This window comes from Necator americanus, chromosome X (assembly GCF_031761385.1).
Source record: "Necator americanus strain Aroian chromosome X, whole genome shotgun sequence".
NCBI classification, from domain to species: Eukaryota; Metazoa; Nematoda; class Chromadorea; order Rhabditida; family Ancylostomatidae; genus Necator; species Necator americanus.
In genome coordinates this window covers 1201511-1219811 of record NC_087376.1, presented here as the reverse complement: position 1 = coordinate 1219811, position 18301 = coordinate 1201511, and the positions used below count along the sequence as shown (strand labels likewise).

General features: G+C 38.2%; 4 protein-coding genes across 4 annotated transcripts; 3 read left to right on the top strand and 1 right to left on the bottom strand.

The window, feature by feature from the left end:
• Window positions 1-1153: 1153 nt before the first annotated feature.
• On the bottom strand, window positions 1154-2483 carry RB195_021166 (uncharacterized protein; the record flags this gene model as incomplete). The annotated part of the gene is made up of 4 exons (XM_064207767.1): window positions 1154-1282; window positions 1916-2035; window positions 2150-2343; window positions 2405-2483. 4 exons carry the CDS (start codon window positions 2481-2483, stop codon window positions 1154-1156), a joined length of 522 nt encoding a protein of 173 aa, XP_064063648.1.
• Window positions 2484-3476: 993 nt separating this feature from the next.
• On the top strand, window positions 3477-4398 carry RB195_021165 (uncharacterized protein; the record flags this gene model as incomplete). Its single annotated transcript, XM_064207766.1, has 3 exons — window positions 3477-4067; window positions 4132-4233; window positions 4336-4398. The coding sequence occupies 3 exons, from the start codon at window positions 3477-3479 to the stop codon at window positions 4396-4398; spliced, it is 756 nt and encodes a 251-aa protein (XP_064063647.1).
• A 4418-nt stretch (window positions 4399-8816) lies between these two features.
• On the top strand, window positions 8817-14850 carry RB195_021164 (uncharacterized protein; the record flags this gene model as incomplete). The annotated part of the gene is made up of 14 exons (XM_064207765.1): window positions 8817-8880; window positions 9260-9372; window positions 9646-9763; window positions 9816-9890; window positions 9961-10111; window positions 10177-10306; window positions 11362-11454; window positions 12300-12408; window positions 12468-12608; window positions 12833-12941; window positions 12999-13057; window positions 13119-13199; window positions 13465-13616; window positions 14848-14850. 14 exons carry the CDS (start codon window positions 8817-8819, stop codon window positions 14848-14850), a joined length of 1398 nt encoding a protein of 465 aa, XP_064063646.1.
• A 1810-nt stretch (window positions 14851-16660) lies between these two features.
• RB195_021163 (uncharacterized protein) lies at window positions 16661-18301 on the top strand (the record flags this gene model as incomplete). The annotated part of the gene is made up of 6 exons (XM_064207764.1): window positions 16661-16711; window positions 16803-16871; window positions 17134-17247; window positions 17665-17832; window positions 17892-17954; window positions 18083-18301. 6 exons carry the CDS (start codon window positions 16661-16663, stop codon window positions 18299-18301), a joined length of 684 nt encoding a protein of 227 aa, XP_064063645.1.

The window sequence follows — 18301 nt, the reverse complement described above, 5'->3', positions numbered from 1 at the left end:
TCGAGTTGAAATATCCAGAAAGTGTACACGTTGAAAGAGTTGTCGTAATTTGATTAGTACGACGCAGAGAAGTTTGTAATCTCGCAACTTTTTGAAGCATTACTTTGGGCAGAATAACGAACGTGAGCATTCCATAACCATATGTGCTGCATCCCAAGAGGAATTGACGTCAATTATCCTCTTCTCTAGTCGTACATGCTCAGGATGGTGTTTACATTTTGTCACGTGGTGATTTCGAAGCAATTGATAATTGAATCATGTACGTGATTGGAGCTGGATACTTCGAAATGATCCGGGGACTAAAACGAGGTGAATAAGGGCTAGTGAGGTAGTGCGCGTTTGCATATTTCTCCTTCTTTACTTTCATACTTTCTCCTAAAATGAGGCCCATTTCACATCCCAAGAACAGCATGTTGCATTCAGCGAAGTAATGAAAGTAACGATGAACTAAGTCTATCTTTTGTTTTCTACTTGTATTTGCTCATATTTGTAATCCAGAACTGCGAAGTGACCGGGATTACGTTTCAGGAGCATGCGTCGTGTTTTTGTCTGCTTTCAGTTCGTGATCTAATGAATACTATAAGACTTTTTAGTAACAAACAGCGAACTTTTTCCTTTGCTGTTTAAACCATCGATTCTTCTAAAATGCTTTAAGAGGAGCAGTTGACCTCTTCGTGTTATATTTTTCTATCTAATGTGACAGAAGAAAGTATGGATACATGGAATGTTGCTACATTGATTCCACGTGACACCTGCATCATTATGTCCAGCGAAGAGTAAATTTTCACATAATCGTCTACGTAAAATCGTATCCGAGGTAGAGTGTTACTATCTGACAAAAAAAAAGAACAAAACAGTAAATCTTCATCTTCAACAAGGTATCATAGCGGATCGTAGCCACAAAGTTGTAATCCTCAAAACCCGCAGGCATAATTCACAGGAAAAAATGGCACAAGAAAACACAACGACAAACAAGTGTGGAGACAAACAAGTAATATGTTTGGAGCAGTACCATATCCGTGAAAAAAAAACTATTCAAGAAACGGATCACTTAGAAATGCGCTGTAGTGATCGGCGCTAATACATAAGCGAAAATGAATGGCAGTGAATGGGCACAACCTCGGCATGTACAGTTAATTTATCATGGTTGGTTTTAAAGTTCAGAAGAAGTGGTCGAAGAAAATTCGCCACGTTCAGCACGTTCGATGCTCTCCAACGCCATCCGAGCAGCCGTCTCAACAATTTCAGCACCAACTTGCGCTTCCTCTGCATTTTCTGCTGCCTGAATTTGAATATATTTGTCTATTCTTCCTTTCAGCAAATCCTTAAGAGATCTGGGCTCCCGTCCACTATAATCCACAAAAATATACACATCTCCAAAAGTTAGTCTTTTACGGGAATCAGGCACATTGAAACATTCTTCAACTGGCTGTATTTCTTATACTTATCGAAACGATGATACTAAAAAAAGCGTTAACACAAAAGAAGTCCCAGTGGGACAGGCAAAATCCCTCTCAGCTCAAAACGAACTGAAGCTCGGTGCAGTTGCGCAGACGGCTGCGCTTGATGCGCTGCGGAGGAGCGTAGCTGTCAGGATCACGGAGTGATTTTTGATACGATCCCTCTACAGATTGCGATGGTCCCACCTCGATCCCTACTGCTAACGTTACCGCGTCGCTTCGAGCGCAGCCGCTTACGCAACTGCACCGAGCTTCATATCGCGTCGACCCTACTATAGTAGCGCGTCGCGGTCGTATTGCGACGATGTATGCCTCTGAGCATCCGTAAAGAATCCATATATCTTTCATTTGAAAAAAAAGAATAGTAAATGGTGAGATATCATGATGCTTACCTTAAACCCCTACAAAAAGACGAAATCTAAAGGAAAATCTAAAGGAACTGAACACAACTATACCTTCTCCTTCAACAATTCATAGTAGTAACTAGGTAGAGTGAATGCTCTACGTTCTTCCGTTGTATCCTCCATTTCTTCGAGTTCCCTCATATCCCAGAAAAGGTTCCAGTGCTCCAAAATCTGAGAATAGAGCTGCTTAAAACATAGGATGTGAAGCTTCCAGAATGAATGTCGAAATCGTCGCAGTTCACCGATCATCAGCTCGTATATAATAACTTTCATAGTCGATACTACCTGATTCACATTTGGTCTAATCTTGTACTTTGGCTCAAAGGAAAGATTTCTCGTATGGATAGGAAGATCCTTGCGTGACTCAACAAGAGCCAAATCATCAGCGTTCAGAAAAACTTCGAGTCCATTTCCTTCTGACTCGTATATTTTTCGCATATATTCCTTGATTATAGTTAGAATAATCCATTGGCTGCGTCCTAAATCCAACAACTCACAAAGATAAATAAATAGGAACTCAACAAACATATAAAGACAAACCAATAGGCCTGTGGAAGGTGACCAACTGGAAGAACCTTATTTCAGACCAAAAACACCACTTCGATTCACTTTTTTCCATTGTCCAGAAAAAAAAGTACTCTGCAATATAAGTCAAAGTCAATGGAAAATATGAAAGAAAAGACAGTACAGACTAAAACTAATCACGAGTCGAGAAACATTGAAAGACGAGTGAAAACACATTACTGCAAAGACTGGAAACAATCCAGAACCGAGTAAAAATATATTACTGGAAAAATGTGCAAAATTATGAATTTATATAAGAACTATATCGGAAAACAAATAATCATTTCAGGCCTGTAGGATCCTCTCGAAATCAGTTTGTTGTCGATGAAGCGTGAAGCGCGAGACATCCTCGAAGCGTGCACGTACAACCGCGAACAAAAAGCCGCATGGTATGAATAGGTGCACGAAACTGACCAATGGTGAATGAGCAGGATATAACCGGCGTATTCGCAAATATTACGCATCTAAGAAGATTTGTTAGGAGTAAACAGCTTTTTGTAAGCGTTAGCTGACCATTCTTAGCCAGAATGACAATAAAGTCTGATATACGTATGTTCTCCTCCCTAATCCTTGTTTGGGTCCATGATATTCTATGTCGATTATAAATGTATTCATCCCAGTTTACAGAAGCATTTAAAATAAGAGTTATATTTACACGGTACAGTAAACAATTGCAGTGAGTAAACCTAACGTGTATTTCTCAATAAAATCCAGCAAATTCATATAACACCGCCTTATTTTCATACTGTACATTATCCATGTAACTCCCTCAACGCTCTACAGTTTAATTGGATTAGTAGATACTGTCAGAACATCAGGATTGGGCGGACCGATTTCCTAGCGCCTCGTATTCGGAACGGTTGACCTTGCAACATCACACCTTTTTCACCTTAGGCATACAAGGAAGAGGTCGGATGACCCTGTGCGAGCCTTCAGGACTCGTCCGGAGCTTGTTGTTGTTGAATTGTCCCTAAGGTAATGACATCCACGTATATATAAACGTTTCTAGATAGTTGGCTCTCCCGAACTATCCTCTAAGATTAAACTCATGTATCAGAGCAGTTTCTGCTACACTGCATCCTACGATAGTACATATGTCCCTCAGTTATGTCCTGCTCCTGAAATAGATCCACGAGAAGCGTCAACCCCTGCAATGTTATTCGGTATACCCATGCCGAGCCCAGTTCAATTTTACAGCTCATTTCCACCGAATTACTATCAAATGCCAGCTCCGATGCCGATTTCAATGTCGGATCCTACTCAGCTACCGATTCAGCCCAATAGCATTCAGGATCTGAACTTCAGTGCTACTAGCTATTATTCTTCGGAACTAGGCAATGTTTCTGGATTCTCCCAATCGTCCAGAAATGACTCTTGGCTAGAGTATTCTCAGTCAAGCATTCATTCCGGGGAAGATGTCACTTCCGAATTTAACGACTCTTCCGGTTCTGTTGAAGTGTCTAAGCGTTTCGCTGGCACATTTGCTCCATCGTACAGAGGTGCTTCTCCTGTACTCCTCTATCGAATCCCTTCTACTGATCTCTGCTATGTTTACAATCGTATCCGTACCGTTGATGGATTGAAGGGACATTATGTTTGTAGAGAATGTTACCTGAAGAAGAAGTACGTCCCAGCAAAGGTGAATTAATTAATTCTACATGTACCTTTTCTAATCATATAAAAAGTAATAATTTAACCTTTAGGTTGCTAACCAGCGCTACTTCACCACGGATCCTTTGACGGCTGGACATATTTGCCGTCCCAAAAATTATGCAAAAGAAATGACTTCTCGTCAGTCAGCCAAGGTAGGTTCGCAATTTTTTTTCAAATCTATTTTTTGAGTTCAATAATTGTTACAACACTGAATTTTGTGATATATACATCATAATGGAATTATCCTTATTCAGAAGCGTACACGCGGTCAGCACAACGATTCTGGACTGTCTAACAGCTTCCCGGACATATCTTAGTCTAGAAAATTCCCTCCTGGCTAAATATAGCTTCCGTTCAACAATCGATTTCCATTATTATGAATAGTGATCTGATAGCGTGTCATTCAAAGAGACATTATTTTAGATTTATTTAGAGTTCTAATTTTTTTGTTATTCACCTGTTAGTCCCCGAAAACTTACATGGTGCCAGAGTTTTATGATTTTTGTGTTTTTTTTTTCATGCATGTCCATCTATTTTTAGCAATTTGCTTTGAACAATGTATAGGTTACTGTACAGAGTAAAGAATTTCTAGAAGTGTAGTGACAACTCCAGAAGGCCACTGAAATGAGGAAGAAAAAGAGGGAAAGTCTCTGAAAACGTCACAAACCGTCATTTCATGTCATGATTGGAGAAAATGGTTCTTTTTTTTTACAACTGGCTATTCCTCTATATAGAATTTGGTGTAGAGTCCAACTACAAAAACTATATATACTATAATACTGCTATACCATATATATACTATAAAACTATGAAAATACACATATATATATATACCATATATAAAAACTATATTTTTATATACAACTATAAAAATGAAATGTACATAGCGTTCTTTTCTTGAGAAAAGGTTTCAAGGATTTTTCACCCTCCATAGCAATAGAACGACCTGCCAATCCACAAATTAAAATGCTAAAAATGCCCAATTTTCCTATATAAAACTTAGATGAAATTCAAATGTGCACCGTTCTTTCTCGTTTGTGATTTAGGACCCCTCCATGCTTCCCTCGCACCTCAGAGTGCGCATCAAGAGGTACACGAGAGGAATGGGTGCAGGCGACGAGACAGACCGGGGCTACCTGAGACAAGTTAGGGCACAAAGTTTGACTAGAGATCTAGGATTACTAGAATGGAATGAGAGGAGTAATCAGAGAACAGCTTGAAGCCCGAACTTTGCTTAGACGACAGTAAAAAAATATACCGTATGCATATACTATAAATATATCTTTTATACAGTCATCTCCCCACCAAAGCGGGATATTTCACAGGATTACTCGTTGAAAGTGATTCTTGTGGTATACTAGATCCCAGTTCTTTGAAATCCATCATTACGTCGTAAGCGAATTCTGCCCCTCTTCCGTACGTGTTTTGAAGAATTTATATGTTTATAGTCGGCTCAAAACGACATGGAGCACGGTGCATTTGCGTACGCGCTCGAAATGGCGGTTGGAGGCAGCAGTTGGAACCGAAGTGGGACCGTCGCAAACTGCAGCGGTAGATGGTCCCAGCAAAAGTTCTAGAACGCTCCTAGAGGTGCAGCCGACGAGTACGCAAATGCACCACGCTTCATGTCGTTTTGACCCGGCTATATATATATATATATACTTATACGTGCAAACTTTGGAATGTGTGGATTGGTTTGTGCTAAAGTTTCCTGTCTTTAATTTGTGATGTCGGCTGCACCAAATTATCTCGGGTACTTCTTGAGCCCTCCCCCTCCCACCTCTCACCGATTATGGGTCTTTTCCGACAAATAGGATAATAAGAGGATAAAGTTTCTGGCGTTAATCAATCCGCTTGGGATGCGCCCCCACGTTCACTTCAGTTCAGAATCGTTTGAGGTTCACGAACTGGCCTATACAATGACTTGTGGGGACCAGTCGATGTGTCAAGTCAGCGTTTCTATCCTCCCAGACAAGTCTGGTACCAACTTATCGACCCCAGAGGGATGGAAGGTTTGGTGAGCGCTGGGGCGAATTCGAACCTCCGATCGATCGTGCAAGCAACGAGACCTCTTACCGACTGCGCTACATCCGCTACCCAAACAAATAATAAATAAATAAATACGATAGAATGAAATGGAAGCCTCATCATTTCATTTATGTATACTGACCACGTTGATATGATCAAATTCCACAACGTATTCCATATTCTGAATCACCTAAGACGAAGGTGAAGAAAATGTGCTCTATTCAATCCACTCATTCAACGTTGGCAACTGCAAATTTATGCTCAGTTTCTTCGTTTTTTTCTAAGTTGTTTTAAAAATTTGCATCTATAGGCTTTCATGCATATCATGTTCGTAACGAGTAAAGTTATCATGTTATTCGAAATATTACTGTTTCATTATCGTTCCTCGTCTCTAAGATCATTCATCGAACGTCGAGCTATTATATTTTATTTTCTATCTGTAAAATCAGTTGTTTACTCTGTTATACACACTTAGTACAGTATTGATGTTCATATAGTTGCTTCAAATATTCATTAGGCGGCAAATTTTCGTGGTGAGAACAGCCACATTGGAATTCTTACGTATTGATCGGCAGGTGGTGTATGTGCACGGCATGACTCAAACAGATAATTGTTAGGGTATGCAGGGTGATTCTACGTTTCATTCGTCTCCTTATTTACATGATCGTTTTCCTGGAGGAACGATCCACAAGTTATTCATTTTCGGAAAATACTAGAAAAAAATTTAAATTAAATTTTAGTGCAGAAATTGAGTACCCTTAGAGGAAATCAATAAACTAATCACCATTATAACGTTGTTTTGGGTCCCGATGAGAAGAAGAAGAACGAATAGTTGTGGTGAAATAATAATTGTAATAATTGTAGTCTAAAAGTTTTTTCTTTTGCTTTTCATCCTAAAAGTCTTAACTAGAACAGCTAATTTTGACATTTTTCTATCAACACCTCGAAAATGTGTCCAGAATGAGCTTTGACTACATTTTCTTATCATAAATAAAATAAATAATAGGAATAAATTACACCAGTACGGAGAAATTGTTTATTTCTAGATAAAGTACTATTGAACACTTGAATTAGTTATTTAGTACAAATCAGAATATCCGAAAAAGCATCAAAGATCCTTGTAAGAAAACAAATAGCTGTTCTATGATCATCGTAAGAAAAAATGTTATGGATAGTTGTTCAGGAGAGAAATCAATGTGTAAGAAAACAAATCAAAGATTAAACATCATAGTTCTAGCCGAATCAATACTTCCACTTATGGTTAAACATAGAATTATCGTTTGATACCATACATACTAACAAAGGTAATACTTGAGTTCTCGAGGTCAATTCCATTAATAGAAGAAATATAGCTGTCATTGATCCATTTCTGGATGATCGTCTCTGAGTCGATTCATCCATATTTGACTGGTGGACAAAATCGGAAGTGACTAGTTGAATAATTGAAAAAAAAAACTATCCAAATAAGAATAATTGGATATTTTCTTCATTCACCTATGTCCATAATCATAACTCTTTTACGTCATCCACTTTTTTTCCTATGACTGATTCTCAATAACGTACCCATTGCTATGAACCTCAAAAAAAAAAATCCAGAGATGACCAAAACATCAATTAAAAGCGGTCGAATGACTAATATCGCCAGGATTGTTGATGAATCCCAGGATATTACAATAAAGCGATATTTTAGATGGTTCAAATGATCTCATTTATAATACAATGATCATTTTTCAATGGTCCCATACATAAATCGGCAATCAGCCCTATAGAATAGGGACTGTTATGAAGGTCTCACGCCCATCCAGCCCTTCAGCGACCACACACCACCACTGAGTCTTTCGCGCTCCACCATTATTGATTTATTTTTACTTGTTTGAAATAGAATCGAAAAACAAAAACATTACGACTTATTCTTCTTAGCTGTTCGAGACTTGAATGTATATTGGTGATTTTACGGAATTTTTCCTTCTTAATTTTACTAATAATAATATTTTAATTCCATTATGAGGGGTTGTTTTCCTTTGCATGGATATTGCTGCCTTCTAATTATATTTTCACTTTTATTTCTGCTATATTCTCTGTTGAATACTGAATATGAATATAGATTACTTGAATTGAATTTTAAGATATTTCTCCATCAAGATTTCTGAACGAAATCCACTTTTTATGATCGAAATCTGAATTTTTAAAAGTTTTATTATTTATTTTTGCCTATTCTGACGTTCTGATTCTTTGATTAATCTCAAATAAAATTTTAAATCAAACCACCAATTCCACAAAAAGCGGAGATCATTCAATAACGGCACAGATCGAGCACTACCGTCTTTTTGACCAACTCGATCAAGGCCACCCACTTGGTTCGGTTGTCTGCCGATTTGGGTGGCCCTCTTGAGTTTCGCTTCCTACCTTTGCACTGAACCTCTGATCCTCTCTTCGTTTATTTTTTTCATTTCTTAGGATCGTTAATGATGTTTTCCTTCTCTTTTCCTCACTTTTTCTAATCCAGAATTCAAAACAAGCCCCTTAAAATCCTTATGAGGATGAAAAATAGGTGGAGGCAATGCTAGCAAAACATTCGAAAAGAAGCAATCAGAAACCTACTCTCATTTCATCTTTCCTCTAAAACGATCGCTTATAAAATTGATCAGTAGCCAGCAATCAATCGATATAAAATTTCCAGTTATTCGAGATCGTAGCCGGAAGCTCCATGAATTCTAACAACGGGCCGATCAAAGAACATGGAAAACGCAGAGTCGCTTATTACTACGATTGTAAGTTCTTACTGTTTGAGATGGGATATTCCATTCTGAGTAGATGCATTGGCGTTTACTATCCAAAAACGGACTGGATCCGATGTATTGCTGAGATCAATCGATAACCACCACTCTGGTGGATGCTTGCATTGACGACAGCGCACTGTGATAAAGTTCTTGACCAATTCATAGAACTACAATTCTTTGGCTCAGGAGAAAGCTTTTTCCTCGAATTTTCTGGATTTGATCCTTTTGTTTGAAGAACCGTATGTTCCTCTATTCTAAACGAGATCATCTAAAATGGTTTAATGTAGGGAGTCTCTAAAATATGCAAAAAAAATAGTAAAGATATTGACGAACAAATTTTTGTTGCTAGAATTTGATATTGAATTTTTAGCCAATATTGGAAATTATTACTATGGTCAAGGACATGTTATGAAACCACACAGAATACGGATGACCCATCATCTCTTATTGAATTATGGAGTCTACAGAGATCTTGAAGTATATGTGAGTAAATTTTACTTTAGCGAAGTTTACTTGCACATGTTTTCCTACATGGGTCCTTTTTATGTGCAAAAAATGGCTCAGGAATATTCTAGCGTTTTGGACAATGTCCTATTCCTTGAAATTTCTCGTAAATCCTTTTTTTTTCAAATTTTTCCGTACGATTTTAGTTAGAAAGAATTTTGGATACTTGTAAACTCGGTCAGAAATTGGGAAGAGAAACGGAGAGTTTCAGAAGTCAGATCTTTTAATTGATTACATCTACCTCTTTTTTAGAGACCTTTTCCTGCGACATTCGAGGAAATGACTCGCTTCCACAGCGAGGAATATATGAGTTTTCTTAAATGTGCAAGTCCGGACAACCTAAAAATGTACAATAAACAAATGCTCAAATGTAAGTCCATCCAGAGAATATCCCAATTTCAAAAATTAATTTTTCTATTCAGTTAATGTCGGTGAGGACTGTCCACTTTTCGATGGGCTCTACGAGTTCTGCCAGTTAAGTAGTGGAGGATCGTTAGGTACCGTTCTTATAGATGACTCTACAGTAATAGAAGTAAAGAGACGGTATTCGATCGATTCGGGATTTAGCCGCTGCCGTGAAGCTCAATAAAAGAAAAGCCGATATTGCCATTAACTGGATGGGTGGTCTCCACCATGCCAAGAAAAGCGAGGCCAGCGGATTCTGCTACACCAATGATATTGTACTTGGAATCCTAGAGTTATTAAAGTATCATAAGAGGTTGGCTATTTGCTTATTCCTTATATTCTCTTCCAGAAACATATTTCTAGGATTATGGTGTTTAGGGTACTGTATGTGGACATCGATGTGCATCATGGAGATGGAGTTGAAGAAGCGTTCTATACTACAGATCGTGTTATGACAGTATCATTCCATAAATATGGCGATTTCTTCCCAGGAACTGGTGATCTGAAGGTTAGAAACAAAAAATGAAGAATATGTGCTTTCTAATGTAAAGTAAGAATATGTGATCAAGCTCTCGGTACTATTTTTGTTCGATTCATCGACCTATCCCCTGCTCTCTGTCAAGAGCTCATTCTAATCCAGACATTTTTGAGTTCGTTTTGATGGAATGGAAGACGTGTCGAACCGTAGAACTCCCTTCTATGTCCAAGTGTTAAGGATGCGCCCAGTTTCTGGAGTTTCAATCTTTCAATGGGCCGTTTATGTCCCTGTTCGAAAAATTATAGCGTGGAGTCGGGTCAAAATGACCACTTTTCTACGATTGCAAAGTGGGGTCCCACCACGGGTGCAATCGCCCGCGCACTTGCGTCGCGACTGGATCCTTGCTCGTCCCAACTCAGGTTAGAGCCGGCCATAGGTAAGTGAATGAACAATGGACCACAACTGCAATCAAGTGGTAGAATTTTTGTTTCAAATAGAATTAGTCGATTGGAAGGTACTGGACAATAAATGTTATCCTAATGAATCTAATGCCGCTCACTCACTACCGTGCGGGAAGATTCCGTTCGGGACTCTTCTCATGCGTATTCTACCTATTCCGTAGTTTGTTGTTTCCTTTAAAAAAAGATTATCTGGAGATTTTATCCATTATTTTTCATTGGCTTACGAGGTTTTTTTTTCCAAATAGGGTAACAGATAATGCTTATTTCTGGCTATTATCGTGTTAGTGTTTCGGATTAGGTGAGGAATTGCCTCAGAACCGTAAATATTCGATGAGCTTGGGCCTTGTACCTTAATAACCTGTCTTAGGAAGTCTTATAGTAACATAATTGGGACATAATTCGATTATAAAACGGTTTTGTTCATCGTCTGTGAACCCTTAAATCTCTGTTGCTTTACAAAAATAATTTTGTTTTTTTTTTCCACAATATGCACGAACACTGGTGTCCTTGAAGTACGATTTTATATGGTATTACTAAGGTGAAACTAATTTTCAGATGCCTTATTCTGTATATAGCTTGAGAACTTACTGCTTTTTTTGCCGGAATAATTATTTATCTTTCCAGGACATTGGTGCTGGGAAAGGAAGGCTGTATTCTCTCAACGTACCTCTCAAAGATGGAATCACAGATGATGCGTATCAGAGTATATTTAAACCGGTACGTCTCTTCTAATCATCTTTGTTTTTCTTTTTTTATTTCTTTGAGTTCTTTGTTTATATATGGTTGACTTTGCGTGCGTTATTGATTAGTTTATTGGGCGCTTAATGGTGTGATAGTCGTCGTCACAGCATGAGTTAGTGCAGTCAGGATTTTCTCTTTTGCTAATTTATGGAACTCAAGCTTTATTTTTGTAAATGAATTAGTGCTGTTTGTTTCTTCAGAATTATTCTGTTACCATTTTTTTTTCTGGAAAATATCTCTTAGAATTGTTTTAAAGTGTTCTCATTTATATTCCTCTGGGAACAAACACCGTTTTGAGGGTAATTACTCATTCTTTTGGTTACTTTGCTTTTCGTTGTTAATTAAGCTGTTAACTATTTCCAGGTGAGGACCAGGTATTGTCATGATATCCGTTTATGTCGCATCTAGAATTTTTCTAGAAAATTGTCGAAAAAATCGATTGGAATTTTCCTATGGGACATGTAGTGTTGTGTCTTTATTGTTCCCACCATCTTTCAGCATCTTTTCAACATTTTTTGGATAATGGTTTTGGAAAATTAAAACTTTTGACGTATTTTGGCCAGATGTGATCCACATTTTAGAATCCATTGACTGCTGAGCTTGCTTTTATTGTTAGTTTAGCCATGGGCAGTACTTTTTATTCGTTCTCTGTTCATGCTGATATCTTGTTCTAAAAGAGAGCATGAAAACTAGCAAAAAGAATGAATACTCTATTTGTGAGTTAGTTATAGGAGGCTATTTAGTCTTACAGTGTAGTTGAGTTGTAATTTCAATTGCATTCAATCGCAATGAAATCATTTTCTTAAAGAAAATCTTTTCAGGTCATGACAAAAGTTATGGAAAGGTTCCAACCATGTGCTGTTGTCCTACAATGTGGTGCTGATTCTCTGAATGGTGATCGACTTGGCCCATTTAATTTAACGTTACGAGGTAAATTTTCAAGTAATTCCTGGATTTTTTTCTCATTGTTTTTCAAATTCACCTTATAGGTCATGGTGAATGTGTGAAATTTTTCCGTGCTCAAAATATTCCCCTAATGATGGTCGGAGGTGGTGGCTATACACCACGGAACGTAGCACGATGTTGGACTTATGAGACAACGTTGGCTGTGGATCGGGAGGTACCGGATGGTAAGCAGAACGTGTCCTCTCTCCTCATTGAGAATGATGTAAAATTAATTCTTAGAAAAACCGCGTAATTTTCGATGCGCTATAGTCTAATAACGACTAATTCACTGCACGAAATTGGTTTTCATCTCCTACCATCTGCATCTGATGGTATGAGATGAAAACCAAAATCGTTCGGATACTGCCCCTTGTGAAGAAAGTTACAGACAACGTCATTTGCTTTCTAGAATTACCGTACAATGACTACTTCGAATACTTCGGTCCCAACTATCGTCTCCACATCGATCCTTCAAGCGCATCCAACGAAAATACCCCAGAGTCTTTACGAAGAATCCAGTAAGAATTGAATTGTTGGGGACTTTAGATTCATCTAGAAGTATGGGAATTTTCTAGGGAAGCTGTCATTCAGAATTTGGAAAAACTTACATTTGCTCCAAGTGTGCAAATGCAACGTGAGTTCTCGATATAATCAATTTTTGATTTCATCCAAGGGTGAAAAGACTTACGTTGCAGCTGTTCCTGAAGATGCATTGAAGGTCTTAAATGATTCTTCACTTGGTCAGGATATGGCAGATCCAGACGTGCGGTTGCATCGTGAGTTTCTGTTTTACATGATGAAAAGTATGGGGTTGCTTTATTCTTGGTGATTGGAGCTAAAGCGCCGCAGAATTTACATGTTTTTACATAAAGTTATAGACTTGTATTTCTTTTTTATTTATTTCTCACATCGAGTTCCTATTGTCCTCAGAACGACTCATACAGCCACGTTTTGCTCCTCAAAATAAGCTCGAATGAGGATTGATGACCTCACAAGGCTTTTAGATTAATTGTTTAGGACAAATTAGGTTACCTATTGCAGGATCCATTATGGATGGTGTGACACAGGATGCTGGTGAGTTCTACGATGGAGAAAATGAAGGAGATGACCGAAGAAATGAGAATAATGCTAAAAGAGCAGCTGACACCTCAACGCAAGATCAAGTCGAAGCTAAAAAACCAAAAACTGATGAGGTAAGAAAAGAGGTATGAGTTAAAATAACAATTTCATATGAGAAGCTCTTAAAGATAAGCAATGCGCAACTGATAATAATCACCACTAACATTTTCCAACGGTTTTGAAATAATTCTCCACCCTTTTAAGCATATCAACTTCCTTTTTTTTTACTGTAATGCATTGTGCTTGGAATTTTTTCGAATTCCCCTCCGCTTTAATTTACGGGGTAAGTCGACCACGAATCTAACGTTTTTGTTGTGCGTTGACAACGTTTCCTGGAGAGGTGAAGTCATGTTGGGATTTGATTTATTTTGCAGTATCGAGTAGGTGTTTACGTGAAACGAAGAGGCGAGGTTTTCAACCGCTCGCTGAGGTTCTCACCGGGTTCACAGTAGATCCGTCGAAATCAGACCAGCAGTAAGGGGGCGCGGTGTAGAGCGGATCTTCAGAATTGTGGAGAAAGTAGAGCGCCAGATGCTGAATATTTCCTGAATTATTACACTACCTTTACCATTTTTGCACCCTAAGTCCTCACCGATAAACATTTGTTAGTTGAGAATTTGACGACAAAAAGTGGTTTGTGGTGTATTTACGTATTTTATAGATGTGCCGTCACGACAATTGGTCGTTGCTAAATTCTATCTTTTATATAATTTCTTTCACATTAATAATTTCATTCCAATCACGTTAACATTAATAGTTTCATTTTCACTCATTAATTGAGAATTCTTGCCCGAAGAGTTTAAACACAAGTTATATTCGGGTCAAAACGACGTGAAACTTGGTGCAGTTACGTAAGCGACTGCGCTTGAAGCGGCGCGGTGGAGTTAGCGGTAGGAATCGAGGTGGGACCATTGCGAACTGCAGCGATGAGTGATGTTAGCAAGATCCTGGCCGCTACGCTCTACCGCAACGCTTCGACAGCTGCCGCTTACGCAACCGCACTGAGCTTTAGGTCGCTATGACCCGAATATACTTTAGTAGACTCAATAAAGATACGGGATTACAGTAACTTTAACTTTAGTAACGATAACTTTTCGGTTTTTGGTGTGTTCAACTTCCGAGCCACCTTTCATCGGAAATGTTCCTATCTCTGTGTCTCATCATGGAAGTTATGTTTCACTGTTAGTTATTGAATGGTATGAGAATAGTTTGGAGAGAGTGACTTATATACAGTTAATTTGAAGATTCTTACTTCTTCATAGGAGAAGTAGATCGAATGTAGCTAATGATAATAATTTTTTTTAGTAAGTTATGTCAACTGTGTCGAACTGTCGTCGTCCATTTCAATAGCAAGACGTGATTGGAAGCTTTCAACCGTAATCTGTGTTCATAATCAAATCAATTTTGAATTTATTCGTTAATTTACTATTTGTTAAATTACTTGTTCCTTACTTTCAGACCAAGCTTTTAGGAGTTTGGTGGTTACTGTAGCGTTGTTCATGAATTCACTAACATTTTCATTGTTCACCTAATTATTTGATATACCTCGTCACCGTCAGAGACGCTTCTAGTAACTCTGTCACGGTCGCTCTGTGACATGGAATTTCTAATCCGGTCGAAAATCTCCTCGCCGCTAGTTCTGGTTGCCTCGATAGTGTTCGACTGAATTAGTACGTCTTCTTTGATGGTTTTTTTTGCCTCACACTTTATTCGGATATGCCTACCGTAGTCACGCGCTGCAAGGATTTTCGTGCTTCCGTTTCCAGAGACACAACTCCGCTACAGTATGTATGCGTTCGCAACCTCTTAATAGCCTGCAGAAAAAAAAAACAAACAAACAAGTTTTTCAGCGGAATGTTCCCGTTTTGGAATTACTAGCAACTGTAAGTTGTAAAATTTGTGTCAGTTTACTAAGCGTATCGTGAGTCCTCGTATCCATGGACGAGGTATATCGAAGGTCTCAGTGACTTTCAGTTGTATCTCCCATGTTTTTCTCTTTTTTTTGCATTGTGAGTTTTATAGAATTTAAACCTCTACGAAAGGTACTTGTTATTTTCACGATTGATGTTAGCCTCGATTAGAAACATGTTGTTTTACGAGTTCTAATGTATTAAATCGTGGTCTTCAGTATACGGTATACTTTGTTACTTTTATTGATCTCGCAACTATTATATTAATTTTGGCTTAGCGAGCAGGCTGACAGAAGCGCACGATCTCTACCTGCCTGCTTGTTCTCAGTGTATGTCGTATCCAAGGTTAATAAAAAAATTTGACATATATTTCGTGTTTCACACTATAATATTTATATTTTATAGCATTTCCAGGAGTTTTTTTTTTAAAGGAACTCCAGAAACGCTTGAGTATTCCCTGAAATCCATTATGAAAAGCCAGAGAGATTCCCTCCTATAGTTAATTTCTGTTCGCATCGTCTAACGAAATGTGTTTCAAAATCACCTATAGAGAACTTTTTAAAAATTGAGACGTCCCCGTACAGAAACTTCCCTCTGTAGGAAATTTTCCTAGTTCTGTAAATTTTCATCGTCCGAACATTCTATGAAGTTCTCCTGAATCTGCACCAAACATGGATGATCCGTTGTTCATCAATAATTTAGGTCGTCGGACTGGTTCAACTTCTTTGTTCACCGCCTACTGTAGCAACACTGTAGAAATATAAAACATCTGAATGCATTCGTTCTGGGGAATCCCTAAAATCAAACAATTCAACCTGGTGGCCCAAAACTTCTTCGAAACATCTTGTCGGAGTTTTTTTCCCCCGGCGATCGCATCGAAAGTGGTGAATCTAGGGCAGCGCAATTCGTCCCCTATCTCGTTTCCATTGTCACCACACCTCCCATATCCGGGGAAAGTAACATGGAAAAAAGGAACAAACCGTGGAACGAATCTTCTTCTTCCTGGCTCATCCACATGTTTATTTATGCAGCTTTGCATGTTTCCCTTATACTTACTCATAATAAGTTTATTTTCATATCACCTCTCTGTCACATGTAATTCAGAAATTTATTAATTTTTCATTATGCGTATTACTAGCCTAGAAAGCTACAAGAAATCCGACGACAGCGGTTCGGTCTCATTTTGAAGGTCCGTCCGCCTGGCGGACATGATTAATTCTCGTATCCTATTCATTACGGGTCTAATATGTCTATGTGAGGTTTGTGTGATTGCGATATTTTAAAAATCAAAATTCTTCATATTTTTATGAATTATTTATAACATTTCACATGCTGGTTCACAATTTCTAGGGGTTACGTCAGGTGCAAGTCGGATCTCTGGCTCATCCTGAAGTGGTCTCAACTGGCGGATTTCTACAGGTATTTGTGCTGCTAATTATTGTTTTGTAGTTAGAACCTAATTAATCCAGTTATTCTGGATTTTTCACTTTTCCGATTTTCTAGCCCATGAAAATTTTCTTGTTATCTTAATTCAATGACGAAGACCTCGTGGATCAACACGCAATCTTAGCAACTATATCGATCAATTAGATGAGCACATACTGCCGTAATTGCAGACAAAATCATTCAATCAATAAATGACCTAAAGTGTGAAGAACTGATCAGCTTCGTAATCATTTAGGAACGGGAATATCGATATGTCTCGTCCGCATCCGAGGAGAAGATAGATGCAACCAGCTACATCCAGGAAACTCCTCAATTTGTTACTACTGAAAGCCCCGTACAGCCCGTTGAGGTAAACTTGGTTTTATAAGTGTTTCAAGCCAGTGTGCAATTCATTCTATAGCTATTGATCTTTGTTGATGTGTTATGATCGTGCTTTTTGTTTCCCCAAGCTGTACGTTCCGTTATCTTCAAATCTTTGTTTGACTCGATCCTGAAAAAAAAGCAGAAAAAGATTGCATGTTAATGATGATCCTTCTAATCAATATCAATTAATCAATCTAATCTATTTCTGCCCATGTAAATTTTTTTGAGACTTATCACTTGGTTTTATGTGTACTCGAAATTCATGGATGATCCAACCCATTCCTCATCCTCCTTCAAACACCCTCCTTCGGAGTGTCCCGACAACCTCACTGTATTTCAGAAAGATTTTCCTGCTCGGATACTGCCAATAATTCTATAAATAGTCCAGTAGCCGTACTTGCAGACTGCCTCAAATGTTTCCGGAGAGGACGTCCGAATTGTCCCGAAAATACAAAAGAAGAGGAAGAAAAGGAGAAAGGGAAAGAAGAAAAAGATGCGGAAGGTGAAGGTGAAACCGCGCGGAGGTCGCCATATCAAAGACACATACCAGGATCTTCATCCATGGAATACGGTACGAAGATCGGTATCTGTAGGGACAAATTCGGTTGCATACCTTTTTTACCGTTTCAGCAATATATTGAAGAAGAAAAATCCCCAATTCAAACTACCACAGAAACTGTTGTCACATTTGAAGTAAGAGATTTTTTCTAAAAATCGTTTTATCTACATTCATGGCTATTAGCGCTACAAATACAGTATCTGGGAGTAGAAATCTGCTGTTAAAATGATTACATTTGTTTTCTTTATGTCTTTTTTTTCAGCCAATCTACGACAAATCAACAGGGAACTCATACACCCAAGAAGAACTTTTGAAGCTATGCGAGGAGACGAGAAAAATTGGAGAAAAATTCGGAATCTATGATATTTCCTCATTTGCTGGAAGTAATTGCTCTCTTATTCGTCTTTACTATCCAGAAGTTACATGCGAACAAATCAATATCTTCCTGCAATATTGCCAAAGTGCTGGTTCAATCAAGTAA